This window comes from Lissotriton helveticus, chromosome 1_2 (assembly GCF_964261635.1).
Source record: "Lissotriton helveticus chromosome 1_2, aLisHel1.1, whole genome shotgun sequence".
Lineage (NCBI taxonomy): Eukaryota > Metazoa > Chordata > Amphibia > Caudata > Salamandridae > Lissotriton > Lissotriton helveticus.
The window spans coordinates 309,091,745-309,106,756 of record NC_136058.1 but is presented as its reverse complement, the minus strand read 5'-3'; the positions used below and the strand labels follow the sequence as shown (position 1 = coordinate 309,106,756).

Below are 15,012 nucleotides of genomic sequence, written 5' to 3'. Positions count from 1 at the left end.
ATGCCCCTAGACACATGTCGGGTTGGTATCAGCCAAGAAACACAATAGAACCCCCACACGCGAAGACCAGAACACCGTGAAGCCCATGGTACTGCTATGATCCTCCAATGAACTCCAAAAGGGTACATCATATGGCAAAGTTGAAAATGGGTGAGAAATCTCCTGCTCTCACTGAGCCAGATCACAAAGGCTGGTGGGGAAAGGAGCAGCAACTGCTTCAGTCCAAAATGTCCAGTTAGACTGGCCCTCTCAAGAGTGATTGAACTAGCAACATCTCTTTATTTATCGCACTTCTAGGAACAAGGCGGCTTAGCAGCTCCGGGTCTTGAAAACAAGCTACAATGGGATCAACAATACTTGTGTGATCCCCACATTGTAGACGCCCATGACGGGCCCACAGCCAGGACCGGGAACAGCAAATGTTCCCATCTCGGTGGTCTGGACATTAAATATTCAATAAACAAATGAACAAATGTCTCTCACTCCTAATTTATGGTGTTCAGCAGACATATTAGTCCTTCGTGAACTCAAGGGAGTCTACAGAAAAAGCACAAAAACATTTCAGATTTTGGGCTCATCAAATCTACTGGCAACTGACACAAATACACCTAAAATTGGTTAAAGTATCCTAATGCCTCTTGGGGGGGGGGGGGGAGGAAAAACTTTTCACCTTCTCTCTCTACTCACTGTACAAGTCCAACACTGAGGAACAGCAAGCATTAAAACATAGAACAGTGTGCATACAGAGGACTTCTACAGATACAGACAACAGAGGACATAATCAGGATAGACACAAGGAACACAAAGGAAACAAAAACAACAGAGCACGCGTTGAGGACAGATCCACATAAGAGAGCACACAGCACAGATACAGAGAGCAAAGCACTCAGAGGTGGTGAGACAGAGGAAAAGAAGCATATAAAGGAAATAAAGGGGATAAATACAAATAGAACAAATAGATGTAGACAATAAAAGCATATACAATGGACAAATGCAGACAGCGGCATACACAGCAGGCAGACATTGATAAAAGCAAATATCAGTGTCCTAGATAATGGCATATATAAGGGACAAATGGACAGAGCGTATACAGGAGAAGATACAAACAGGGCACATATGGGCACACGTAAAGAAACCAGGACACCTACAGGGACAGATGCAGACATAGGAAGATACAGAGAAAAGACCAATTACAGGGCACACGCACAGCACACTCAGCACAGACAGGGGGCTGATACAGACAACACACCCTACACAGTGGACTGGTAAAAGACTTAGAGGGGCCGGATACAGATGCCAAAACACACACAAGCTGAAATACAGACAACACAGTGTGTGTGGGAGCTCATCACCAGGTGTGTTCAGGCTATACACCACCACCTGCAAAGTGCCACAACCTGGCTGGTATCTGCAGTGTTATGTTTTATTGATAATCAGTCCCACTATACGTCATTAACATTATGCAGGCCCAAGACTGCAGTTACAAGTTCAAGTTACATAATGGAGGAGGTGTGGCCCTGGGTCGCATGGCTACACTGTGTCACGATGAGTGACACAGTGCTGTGATTTCAAATGTGCATTTTGGTTGGCAGGGCGCAGACTTCAGTGGCCAGACCTGGACACTTTAACGCCTTTGAGTCCTTGCTGTATCACAGAGATGGGGTGGTGGCAGACAGACAGACAGACTGCATCCCCTACACCCTCTCTGATGGGAGTGATGGGCTTTCCTAAAGCCACTCTTGATGCAGCCCTCATGCTCTCCATTTGAAATTTAGAATTGGCTGGCAGTTCCCACAGGCATCAGTCTGTGCACCAAAGCAGCGAGAGAGCTGGCTAAACTGTTAGTGAAAACGCTAAGAAAGTTAAGCATTGAGCATTACAGTTCCAAGAGACATTCACTTTGACAAGAGCCTTATGCACTATATAGATTGTATATTATATAGAATTGATATGTAATGAGTGGGTGATGGTTTCTTAGCTGAATTCTACAGGAAACATTAATGTACAGCAAAACCTTTATTCTCCATCCTAGAATAACATAATTGTACTGGTTGAAGCTTTTGTTCATGGTGTTGTATTGATGTTTCAAATAGTAATTATATAATGCATTACAGTCCATGCAGAGAACAAAAATGCTTGACAATCACCTTCACCACCAAGAACTAAGATCTAATGAAGGGCCTGGGGATACATATCTGCATTCTTTCCCTTTCTAACTCTTTCTTTCTTTTTCTTTACTCATTCTTGCTCACCATTCTTTCCTTCGTGTTGCGTTGATTCTGTAGGCTCATTCTTTCTCCTTCCTTTTCTTAATTTTACCCGTTGTTTTCTTTCACTTTATTTCTCTTTCCTCTGTATCTGTTCCTTCATTCTCCCTTTAGTCTTGCCTCTATTTCAGCTGCTTTATTTTTTCAATATCTTTCTTGTGACCTTTATGTCTTCCATTTTTGTCATTTTTCTTTTCTAGAAACTGATGTTTTGGATACTTATTTAGGATAGTAAATTTTAACAAACATTTCTTTTTCTAAACATTGAGGGTTTTTATAGTTAGCTAATCAACTTAACTCAGAACGTTAAAACAAATAAAAGTTACATACCATAATAGGATCTCCACTAACTACTGTTTTGGACCCTAATAGGTTTTGTTTGTATATCATGCTTTTAATCGTATTGTTTTATGTTCTGCAAAGACTATAAGTGATGGCAATAGTGTGGACAAATGAGAGCATTCAGTAAAAATAAAAAGAAAGAGATTAAATGTGTAAGAAGCTTAGGGTTAAATGCGGGTAAATATGAACCAAGCTTATGGTGAAATGTATGCTATTGCGCCTAAGATAATTTTTACTACCCCAAAAAAAGAAGAAAGCAGAGGCACCTCATTGAGTGTTTGAATATCCCACAACTACCATTAAGAATTGCCAATTAAACAAATACCTTTTTTACTAAATTCGAACGTAGTATATCCCCTTTTAAGATTTGGGCTCATGCTTTTGTGCCGCGCTGCTTTCGAAGTTCGCCAGCCACCTCTGGGTGTAGATAAAAACATCAGGGCGTATACATGTGACTGATACGAACAACACAAAGGAAAGTCTAGACAGATTCTATACAGGAGTTGGATGCAATTGAAAAATCTTGATAAACATGGCTTAGCTACCTATGAAAGAGGTGTGGCGCCGCGGCCAGGGCGACTGACGCTGGAATCTGGGGACCACGGTTCGATCCCCGGCTCCGGCGGCAGGTTAGCCCAGCACCATGTGACTCTGGGCAATAGCTCGCTTAATCTTCCCAACGGCCCCCAGCGCCTAGAGACCCTTACGGGTGATTGTGCGCTTTACAAATGTGGACTTTATGAAAGGTAGAGCATGGAAAGCCAGAGCAGGCACAAAGTCAGATGGAGAAATGTGAAAGACTCAACCCAGCATCACAGTCTCCAACTGTAGGATGAAGAGACCAGCATAGGGTCTGCTTCTTAGCCTTGTAGAGAAGCATGAAAACCACACTGAAGCTTGAAGGGACCATGGGGAAAACAACTATGATGGGATCTTCATATTTGTTTGCCTTTGAGAAGGTTGCAATTGTATTTAAAAATCTCACTAGATAATTCATGAGCGACACTGGATGAGATCAGAAGTTAATGTAAGACTCCTCTGCACAGGGGTGGTATTCTTCCAGGGGCTCTCCATATTGTAAAGCATCAGAGCAGAGTGAAATTAATCAATGTTTTGCTTGTGAGACCGTAGAGTGCGCGGACACTGCTTATGATTAGTGGCAGTAACAGAAAAATCTAACCTACAGTTGTTACTAGTAGTGTGCGACGCAACCACTGCCCACCACAGTGTATCAAACGTGATCTGGTGATCCTTTCCTAGGTGAAGCACAACATTCATGGGTGACTCACATACTGCAGGCAGAGCGGGGCAGGTATCACCCCTAGCTCAACAGGTACATGACCAATCAGCACTGGGCAAAGATAGTTGCCATGGCTTCGTCGCCTGGGAAAGCTATGCCGGCCCCGCTCGCAGCACTGGGAGAGGGAGCGGCTTATTCCAAGGCCCTGATTGAATTTCACGCCCTACTTAATCTTAAGGGCCCCTTACCTGCAGTCGCTTATTTCTAGGATATCCATGGATGATGCTGCCCACAGGCCCTAAGTTACTCTCCCTTAATGTTAGGGGCCTCAACTCGCTTAACAAACGCTGACAGGTATGAGCATATTGCAACAGGATCCACACATTATCCTGCTCCAGGAGATCCATCTCATGGGGGCGGTCATTCAACGTATAGCACGCCTGAAGTACCAGTTGAGGAATTGGGCGCACACAACCACGAAAACTCAAGGACTGGTAGTAATCATTAAGGCATGTTTCCGCACCTCTCTCTCAAAGGTAAAGACAAGGTGGGCGCTTCCTGGTACTACATATGCACAGAGATCGCGGACCCTTTAGGATTCTCAAGGTATATGCTCCAAACCAATTCCAGGACTGTTATCTGCACCACTTACTGCGGAACCAGGTGGCTATGATGGAGGGGTGGGGGATGGGGGTGAAGACGTTGTTGGGAGTGACCCCAACCTAGTGTGGGATCCCTACCTCGACAGAAGCACAGCCACATATCAGCCCGCTGGGGCCATATCTGCGTAGCTAAAGAGGGACATCGCAGACCTAGGGCTAATAGACAATATAAGCGCCCAGATAGTAGGAATATTCATTCTCCTCTCATGTAAATGTCACATACTTGTGCGTTAACCATGGCTCGTTAACCCACTCCCTACTGCGCAGTCTTGACATGACCGAAATCTCGGACATATCTATCTCAGACCGGCCGAATCTAGAGCTGGTCTGAGACTCTAGAAATCCTGACACACCGAGGTCCACCTCAATGACGTCTTCCTCAAAAACTCCTTTGGGATCCAGCTGACCAGGCAGAAATCCGCAAGGGTACTGCAGACTACTTTGAGCTATGCCTGACACCTCGCTGCCCACACTCTGGGACGGCTTTAAGGCTACCATCAGGAGGTGAGCTCCACTATCGCCAAAGTAGGTAAGGCATTGCTGGTTAAGACCAACCTGGTGACAGATGAAATCTCTAGAGAACCAGGATCCCTCTGCCCCTAACCGGTGCAAAAAAAGCCAACTAACTATGCTACACAGGCAACTGAGGGCCAACTTCACGAATAGAGCGTTTAATGCTCCCTTCTTGCTCTCAAACGGCACTATTACTATGAGGGGGAGTTAGGGGGGAGCAAAGTGGGATTGATGCTCACTATGCGGCTTCAGCAGGCGCAGGTCAAAGCTCATATCGGCTAACTGCGGGTGGAGGATGCAGGCAGGGCAATCACCGAATGCAACAAATAGCAGGTGTTTCAAGACTACTACCTAACCCTCTATATGAAGGAAGAGTTGTCCCCGGCCATGATAGAGGAATATCTGAATGCTTGTGATGGGAAGCCCTTTCACCCTCAGCACGCAGAGCTCCTTGAAGCTCCAATCATCCTGGCAGTGCTTCATAGCGTGTTTTCCCATTGAGAATAGAGTCACTTTCAAGATACTCACCCACACCTACAAATGCCTCCACAACACTGGACCCCAATACCTCAACGAGAGAATCTCCTTCCACATACCCAAGAGAAACCTCCGATCCGCTGCCCTCGGCGAAACCCCGCGCATTGGCAGAGCCAGAACCTTCTCCTACATCGTGACCAAGACCTGGAACGAGCTCACGGTCAATATCAGACGTGCCCCCTCCCTGAACATCTTCAGGAAGACGCTCAAGACCTGGCTCTTCGACTGAACGGAGCTGTTTACCCCCACCCCTGCCTCCCCCCCCGGTGCCTTGATTCCTTGACGGGTGATTAGCGCGCTTACAATTCCCTTGATTGATTGATTGTTAGGGCTCTCCCCTTGGGTAAAACTCCAGGTCCCGATCATGTCTTCTTCTATCGACTGTTTCTATCAGACCTACAAAATCATCTGCTTCAGCTGTTTAGCTTCTTTATAAAGGGCACAGGTCTTACTCCCGCAATGGCAGTGGCAGAGATCTCTCTCATACCCAAACCAGGAAAAGATCACACTCAGTGCTCCTACTACTGCCCTACAGTGCGCCTCAAGACGGATGCAAAGATCTTCACCAGAACACTGGCTACCTGATTAGAGCACTATCTACTGGGTCTTATAGACCACGATCAAGAGAGCTTTTCTGCGACGGCAGGGGACAGACAATGTGTGCCAGAATGCACACTTAATAGGGAAAGCACATTGCCACAACACCCCGGCCTGCCTCCTCTCGCTTGATGCAGAGAAGGCCTTTGACACGGTTAATTGTGCTTTCCTCCCAGCTGTGCAGGGAGAGATTGGAATGGAAACGAGTATGATAGCCGAAATCATGGCATCATACGTCATCCGTACAGCTACTGTATGGGTAAATGCACACCAGACAGCCACCCATTAACATTCTTTGGGGCACGCGCCAGGCCTGCCTGTTGTCCCCCCTTTTGTTCGCCCTGGTGGTGGAGTCCCTCACCATCACCGTATGTCACGCTGAAGACGTGGTAGGCATCCTCTTTGGGGGTAGACCGCACGAGATAAGTTTATTTGCGGATGAGCTTCTGATATCTGTTTCACAACCTGCAACTCCCTACCAGTGATTGTAGGGTCTGCAATCCTATGGTCACCCCAGATTTTTGCTTTTTTGCTTCACTGGTTTACGACTTTCCCTGGCTGTGGGCCTGCTAATCAGACCCACAGCCTAGCTGTTCTCTCTCTAAATTGACACACATGTACTTTAGGTGCATTTACCAATTGGGACACCTTATCAGCCCCTGTACAGTGTACCTTAGGTACCCAGGGCATAGGTGTACCCAAGGCCTACCAGGGGCTGCAGCATGTATTATGCCACCCCTGGCTGGTCATCTAAACAGACACAACTGGCTGGTAAGACAGCTGGGGCAAGGTGATGTAATCAACCTTTGCTGTAGATATAGCATACCTATATCTAACCCCAAAATGGACACATACAATTTACAATTTAAAACATTTATAAAGCGCAACGTTCACCGTACGGTTTCTTGGCGCTAATGAAGGTCCGGCAACTGAAGCAGAATAAGCAGTCAAATGACAAGAGTGAGCCAGTTTACACGGAAAAGGCCTGTTTGAAAAGGAACGTTTTGAGGTCTTTCCGAAAAGAGACATAATGAGTGGCAAAGCGTAGGTGGTCGGGAAGGGAGTTCCAAAATGTGGGAGCCAAGATAGAGAAATTGGCTCCACCCCACTTTTTGCGCTTAAAACGTGGGATTTGAAGGAGAGACTTGGAAGAGGAACGAAGCTTTCTGGAGGGAACGTATTCGCTTATCAGCGAGGAGATGAAGGCAGGGGCAGTGCCTTGGCGGGCCTGGAAGTCACTCCTATGGCAGGCCTTATCAATCCTGAAGGCAGAGTGCTTGGAATTATGTGAGATGGTGCTCTAGCAAGAGCTGAGCCTGTCTGCAGCTTTTGGAACCGAGTCCTTTTGCTGTTTCCATGATAAAGCTATACCATATACTCTTAAGTGCATTATAATCCTCGCGGTTATTGCTAACTTTGGTATAGCATTATCAAAACATGTCGAGTAAGGTGTCATACGATTTGGAATACTACCCCCTCGCCAGTTCTGGCGACGGGGGTAGCATTCCACCCTTCTAGAGGGATACGACATGTCCATAACTGTGAACCCCGGTTAAAAGTTAACCCGAGCCTTAGCATCACAAAATGGATGCTGCCACCACAGACACAAGTCTGACCTTCTGCTGCTGGGTCCTTCCAGCGAGGGAGGCCTGGACAAAGGGTTTCCTGCCTTGGGAGGTGCTAGCACCACCCCAGACAGGATTTTGTGTATTGAGGTAGGGAGGGCTGACAGGAATGAGACATGCCTGGGGCACACAAGGTGTCCCTGTGCATACCCCGGTTCAAACCAGTTGCTGGGGCACTCCAGCCCCAGCTCTGGGGCGAAACCGGGCAAAGTATAGGGGATGTAACCACCCCCCTTCCTGGTCCCACCCATGGGAGGAGCTGGTCCCATTCCAAGTTAGATTATCCTGAACAACTTTACAAGAAGAAACTCTGGACTTTGACGTTCTGCTCCCCAGAAGACGGATAAATCTCCCTTGTGGGCAAGGAATGTCCACCCTGCAACTGCAGGCACCATCAAATGTCCTAGCGGTTCACTTTGTCGTCCTTCCTGACGGAACCAGACCTCAGAGCCCGACGAGACCCGGATTCCCAGACCTCTCCGACCTCTACCCACATCTGCAGCACAGCTGAGACCCGTGGGTGCGACGAGACACGTGGGACCGGCCATCTTGGAGAAACTGCACTTCGCTTCCAGGACGACTTCAGAGACATCCTCGAGTAAGTGCTTTGGGGATTGAGAAGCCCCAGCCCCGAGCAGCTCCTGCACAGAAGACCAGCCCTCCAGCATCCACGAGATCTGCGTGGGGCCCTTTTGCTTGATTGCTGCTCGACGCGTGGTCTGGTCACTTGCCGTCTGGCTAGTGGCCTCCTAGACGACGATCCACGAAATTCACACCGCTGGTCTGGTTGCTCCAGACTGGCCCTTGCCCCCTTCCAAAAGAGGAGCACCCCGGACCCTCCTGGTCCGCACCAGACACCATTTCCACTCACCGCGTTGGTTGCCTTTGCCAAGGCCTGTTGACTCCAAATCCGGATGCGACACCGCCGACAGCGAGAGCCTGCGTGGGACAGCTTGTGCCTCCATCCTGGTCGTTGAAGACACCGCCTGGTCCACGTGGCTGCAGAGACAAGCGACCACTCTTCACCTGATCGTGACAACAGCATCTGATTCCTTCCTGGTTCCACACCGGTCACTGGCTAGTGACTTTGAACACTGTCCCCTCTGCTTTCAGGTCCTCTTCTTCCTCGATCCACCCTTGGATCGCACTGGACATCTTCCTCCTGGTCGCCTGGAGCATCTTTCTTCAAGGCTCCATTGACTTCAACGCGGAAACCCGACACACTTTCACACCTATGCACCCGCAGCCCGTGGGTGAGGTAACAAGAGCATTTCGGTGCTCATAGGTAGATTGACTCGACTAGTGTCCAGGTATCCAGTCGTTTTAGTCTTAACTAGTCGGAACTGTCTGTTGCTTGCCTTTTCGTAATTTGTTCTGCCCATTGACTTTGTTCCGCATCTCGCGTGTGAGTTCACACTCTGCACACGCGTCCCGTGAGCCTCCTGCTACTCACCTAAGGTTAGGGTAGTGTAGTCCCAGCGATCCTACAGCCTCTGGGCATCTTCAATTCCTCTATCGATTTCCTTATACTATTTACTTAGTATATGGTTTGTCGTGCCCCTAGGGCACCATTGTAATTTGTGAGACTTACTGTATTTTTCTTAAGAGCCTTGTCATGTGCTTAGCCCTCTGATCTCATAAAGAGTTCAGAGGTGTTTTGTTAGTAATAAATATATTGTTTATTTTCATAACAACCTGTGTGGTGTCCTTTCATCTGGTAATCAAGGGGTTATATGTGGTAAAACAGCTGGCTTCACATGCCAAAAGACTTTAGCCTAAGACTGCTTTGTCCATGCTACCATAAGGTAAGCTGGTCTATAAGGTTGACTTACAACCAATCACCATAAGGGTTGTTTGGACTGATACAAGGTGATCACTAGAACTAGTGAGCATCATATATCAGGCCAACTTCTCACAGTGATTATCGCACATCTCGCCAAATTTGAAGCAGTATCCAGCTTAAAAATTAACATGCCCAAGTCTTCTGTGCCTAACTTAACCCTCCCTCCGCATGATCTCCTCGCTCTGTGAACCCTAGTGGCATTTCAGTGGTCGTCTGGCACGATCAGATACCTGGGATCGCAACCCAACATCTAAACTGTTCTCCTGAATGCAAGCCAATTGGCGGCAACTTCGGGAGGGTATCCTAGAAGACCTCAGAATATGGAAACATCATCATATCTCTTGGCTGGACTGCATTAATGTCATAAAAATGAAAATCCTTCCACGAGCACTGTATCTATTCCAAACCTTCCTATTCCAATCACGCAGGATGACATCCTCTGCCTAAAACGGGGCATCCGCACCTTCATTATGAATGGGAAGCAGCCACAAATCTCTGCCAGGTTCCTGGCCCAGCCTAGGGACAGGAGAAGCTTGGCTTGCCACCAGCTCCTTGGAAATTATTGGGGCGCGCACCTACATCTCAGAGTGGGTGGTGTGAGAGAGTGAGCAGCAAAGGTTCCATATGGACCTTGCGGGGGCTTTTCAGCCCCTATTGGATCTCGCTTGGCTGTCCAAAACACGCCAGGCTATGCAGTGCATACCTAGCCACATGCATGAAAACAGTGCATGATATCTAAGACGAACTGGTGACCACAAGGCGGCTCGCTACCCTTCCCTCCCCTTACAGCCCCATTGCCCACAACCCTGATTTCAAATCTGCTCTGCTGCCCGAGTCATTCCTCAGCTGAAGGAAGGAGGAGTGTCAGACACTGCGCAACCTTTTTGTAGGACTCTCCATCAAGTCCTTTGAACACTGCAAAACTGACTTCCATCACTCAAAAACTGCCCGGCTACAGTTATATCAGCTATAGCACTGGACACTGCATCCTTCTACCTATTTGGGGACGACTAGATCACACACCCCATTTGAAAAGTTAGTGCGAGCATATGCGGGCTCTTGGTGGCAGATATCAAACAAATATCACAACCAGTAAGTTTGGCAGGGTACCACATCTAAGTGTATCTCAACTACACAATGGGACACCCTATGGCGAGATATACCCAAAACCTATAGGAGTCAATCATTCTGAGAGACGGCATACAAACTAATGAACCAACGATCTTACACGCCAGCCCACCTCTCTGCCATAACCATCACCATTGCTTTGCTGGCACTGTGGGAAGGCACTAGGGAATTTGTGCCATATTTGGTGGTCATGCAGACTCATTGCCACCTATTGCAAAAAATTCCTGGAACACACCAAAGCCACTATAAGATATCCCATACCATCTTCTTATCTCACCACTAGAAGCAATGACTCACGCAGATTGGAAACTCATTAGCCACATGCTCCATGCAGCATAACAATTAATCGCTTTAGACTAGAAAAAGACAACTGCCCCATCTATTGCCCAGTGGTTCACCTGCCTCTGCATGTGTAAACAATGGGACACTCTCTTACAACTCACACATACGGAGGGCAAATTTCAGCGTCTTTGGTGCCGATTGGTACATGCCTGGAACATACCTGCTGTCATCCCCCAAGATTGCGGGCTGTACAACTCTGAGATTAACCCGACTTCCGCTAGGGTATGGGGCTTCTAACCTTTCTTCCCCCTCCCTCGCTACCACCTTTCCCTTAGTTTGTGCCCTATAATAGAAGTTCACCTTATACTTGACCATATCTATGCAGCTTGGACCAAGAACTGTTATATTTGATGGTTTATCTGTTGATCCATTTGCTTTATGTGTGCAGCATGGACTACTCTGGATGGCCTTTAGCTGCACCGGCTTATTAATTGTGTACTACTGTAATACTATGTGAAGATGAAATGCGGCTGTCTACTGAATGGTAAATATGTACAATTGGCTTTTTGTGATACAAGGCGTGCCAATAATGTTCATGCCATGTCTACCTGTTGATATTGAAATTGTTCAAAAGCTTCTGAGCGCAACAAAATAAAAAGTGATCTGGTGGACGAGAGAGGAGTTCAGACCTCTGGCGAGGATAAAGTAGGACAGCCAATGGTGTCAAATTTGATGGATATTTTTAACGAACAGCAGGGAAGCAACATGTTTAACAAGGTTACAAGAATCTCTTCCCATTTCAATGTTTACACTCACAGGGCCCGATTCACAGAATGAACTTAAGACTCAATCCTAAACTTACTACTATTTTGGTATCCACAGAATGAATTTACTACTTTTGGTATTCACAGAAGTTAGGATTTTGTCTTAAGTCTGTCTTAAGTCTGTCTTAAGACAAACTTAAGACAAAATCCTAACTTCTGTGAATACCAAAAGTAGTAAATTCATTCTGTGAATACCAAAATAGTAGTAAGTTTAGGATTGAGTCTTAAGTTCATTCTGTGAATCGGGCCCACAGTGTACTTATATGGGAAAAAGGCTAAAGTCAGATGCACAGATACAAAACCAAAAACTACCCACCAGACCTGGCTTATGCTTGAGCACACCAAGTACTAATTTCTAACCTATCTTTACCAAGCAGCAAACCAATCCTGACTGACACGAGAATGGGGTGATTAGAGAACCCTGGTAGCCATAAACGGCAATGGCTGTAAGATTTCATGGCTATGTGCTCAAGAAGAGAGAACAGTGGGCCATAAGAGGCTAAAACAAGCTACACTTGTCAAAGTATGAGGAAGGCCTTCACAAACTTACCTTCTTCAAGGCTGAGATATAATAGGAGACACACTCATCAACTGGGTCCCTCACGCGCTGCAGCAGCTGCTGACTTATGAAAGGCTTAAATGCTTTCTCAAACATGGACGGAGTACTAAGCACAACGAAGGCCAATGTGTCCTCTTGATACTGTAGATGGAAGCCAGGCTGTAGGATTGCATTGTACCATCCCACCTGAAAAAAGACACAAAACATACACATGAAATGGCATTCTGCATATGGGCTTTGCAACCAATGTCACCTACAGTGCCTACAAGCATAACAAGCATTGTCATAGCTAATAGGTCTCGCTTTGGGATCTTATAAGTATTTAGTTATGCAGCACAATATCCTTGGTGCAACAACAGCAGCATGCGCGCTTCGTAGGCGAGACCTAAAAAGGATCACAAAAATTGGTAAATCTGTTGGTACTAGGTGGGCTCCGAGGGTGGCTGGATTTGCATCTAAACCTCAGGTGTATCATTAGTCTATGCCATGGAATACGTGCTAAAGAAATTGAATGTTCAGGCGGATGAGTTATCCAGGTTGTATTTGCAGGTGCATGATGAATTGAGGAGGAATGGTGGAGAGGAGTATGAAGTTATTGCAACCTTTAAAGATGTGGAGGAAAATCTTGGGACACAAGGGGGAGTAGTAACCGAGGAGGAGTGGGAAGAAGTGATGAGAAAGGATGGGGACATGTCTTTGGTGAAGAATGTTTTAGTGACACATAGCCATCAGAGAAAATGCTGCAAGGAGACTGTGTTGCATACACCAAGGTCAGGAATGAACAGCTGTTCAAATGGAATGTTTTGAATAGAACAGCCAAGATTGTACCACCAGTTGTTTTATGTGGCAAGATTGTGGCTTTGGCACACAAAGGGCATTGTGGAACGCCAAGTACCAAAACAAAGGTGAGAGAATACTTCTGCTGTCCGGGAAAGGGTGCCTCATAGTTTTCCAAAATGGCTGGAGATCCGTAAGGTGGGTAATGTGACTACGGAAGTTGTCATAATTTTCAAGGGAAACATATTCCTCCAGGAATCTATTCCTGAGGTGCTATACAATTTACTTTGGACAAGATGCAGCAGTTCCCAGCTTCAAGGGGCATCAAGCACACAAGAGTAGCCGTCTGCTTCCAGAGGCAAAAGGTCAGTTGGAACAGAATAACAGAGTGGTAAAGGAGTCACTCCAGTTGCCACTCAAGTCAGGGTCCTGTTAGAGGAAGACTTTTCAGGTTACTTTGCTGTCATATAGGGGACCTCGAGTACAATCACAGGAATTTCACCCTGAGAGTTGCACAAGGAGTGTGAACTGACAACCAAGTTGGTGCCTTGATGGCTGATGCATTTGCAGGAAATAAGACAGAAGTTTGACGATGACACAGAAATGAAGGAGGGACAAATTTGAGTGGAAAATTGTGTATTCTGAGATCCAATAAAAAGAGCAACATAGTGCAGAAGCTGCCGTCCCTTCGCCTGCAGCTGCTTTCCTTGCAAAGTAACACACAACCAGCCATTTTGATTCCATTCACACATTCCAAACACACTCTATCTACTCACATTCCATCCATCCACTACACTACAACATTACTCTACTCTATTCCACAGTAACTTCAAACTATTTCAACCACATTTGGTGTCAATGCGCCCCCTTTTGTTGGTGACTACAACAATAATATTGACATTTATAAAGTGCAAACAGCCACCTCCAACTGAGGTGCCCCTGCGCTCATGCAGTAGGAGGCACACAAATGGTGAACCGAAAAGCAAAGCCCTAAAGCATCTTGGCATTTACTGGTCTCCTTATCTTTATTTCTTGACATGGGTCTATTGTAACGTTCTTTATAACATTGTTCATGAACAATGTTCATGCACACTCAGAAATACTAAGACCCCGAAAGGACACCACTAGCCGAAAATAAATTATGTTTAAGAAGCTAGGAAACTTTTTTTTTTTTAAACACAATTGTAACACAGAATTAGTTTCAGGGCAGAGTAAACAAATAATACTTGGATAGAAGTGCAAAAGAAAATTAACAATTCTGAGGAAAGCACTTGCCTCCAAATCGCAAACCTATTTGAAATCCTTTGACATAACAGCCACTGACTAGCCATTATACAAGTATGTACTTAAAACCATAATTTAATTTTTTTATGCATACTATCTAGAAAGTAACTTACTACTAGAGGGGGAGCTTGTAGTTGAAGTCCAGAACCGTTTAGCATTTTAAGATCCAAAATAAAAACGGTTTCATTGTTCAACAAGTAGGACAATGGATTGGTTAAAAGGCCCCTGGCAAGATTGCCATGCACCATACTGCTCCTGTTTTTATCACACTGGCCAGCATGGCACTTATTACAAGCCCAACCCTCACACCCATACATATGTTTTGCATGTAGGTCTCCAACCGAGCTCTACATTCTGTTCGACGGTAGGGGTCCACCCAAAATGGGGACTCATTTACAATGTGTTGTCATGTCCCCATGACAACACTAACAGACCATTTTATCTGGGACTCACTTGATCCACTCATTATATCTGTGTAGTCACTTGGCCCCACAATTGACCATGAGTGCAAGAGATACGTGTGAGCCAGGGA

The 15,012-nt window shown here is 46.2% G+C and overlaps 1 protein-coding gene across 2 annotated transcripts in view; it reads right to left on the bottom strand.

Moving 5' to 3' along the window:
• MMACHC (metabolism of cobalamin associated C) overlaps positions 1-15,012 on the bottom strand; it is a 29,830-nt gene that overhangs the window by 7,042 nt on the left and 7,776 nt on the right. For both annotated transcript variants that reach the window (XM_078671803.1, XM_078671801.1), the window contains exon 2: positions 12,411-12,605. In XM_078671803.1, coding sequence (XP_078527929.1) covers positions 12,411-12,605 — 195 coding nt within the window. The remainder of the gene's footprint in view (positions 1-12,410; positions 12,606-15,012) is intronic.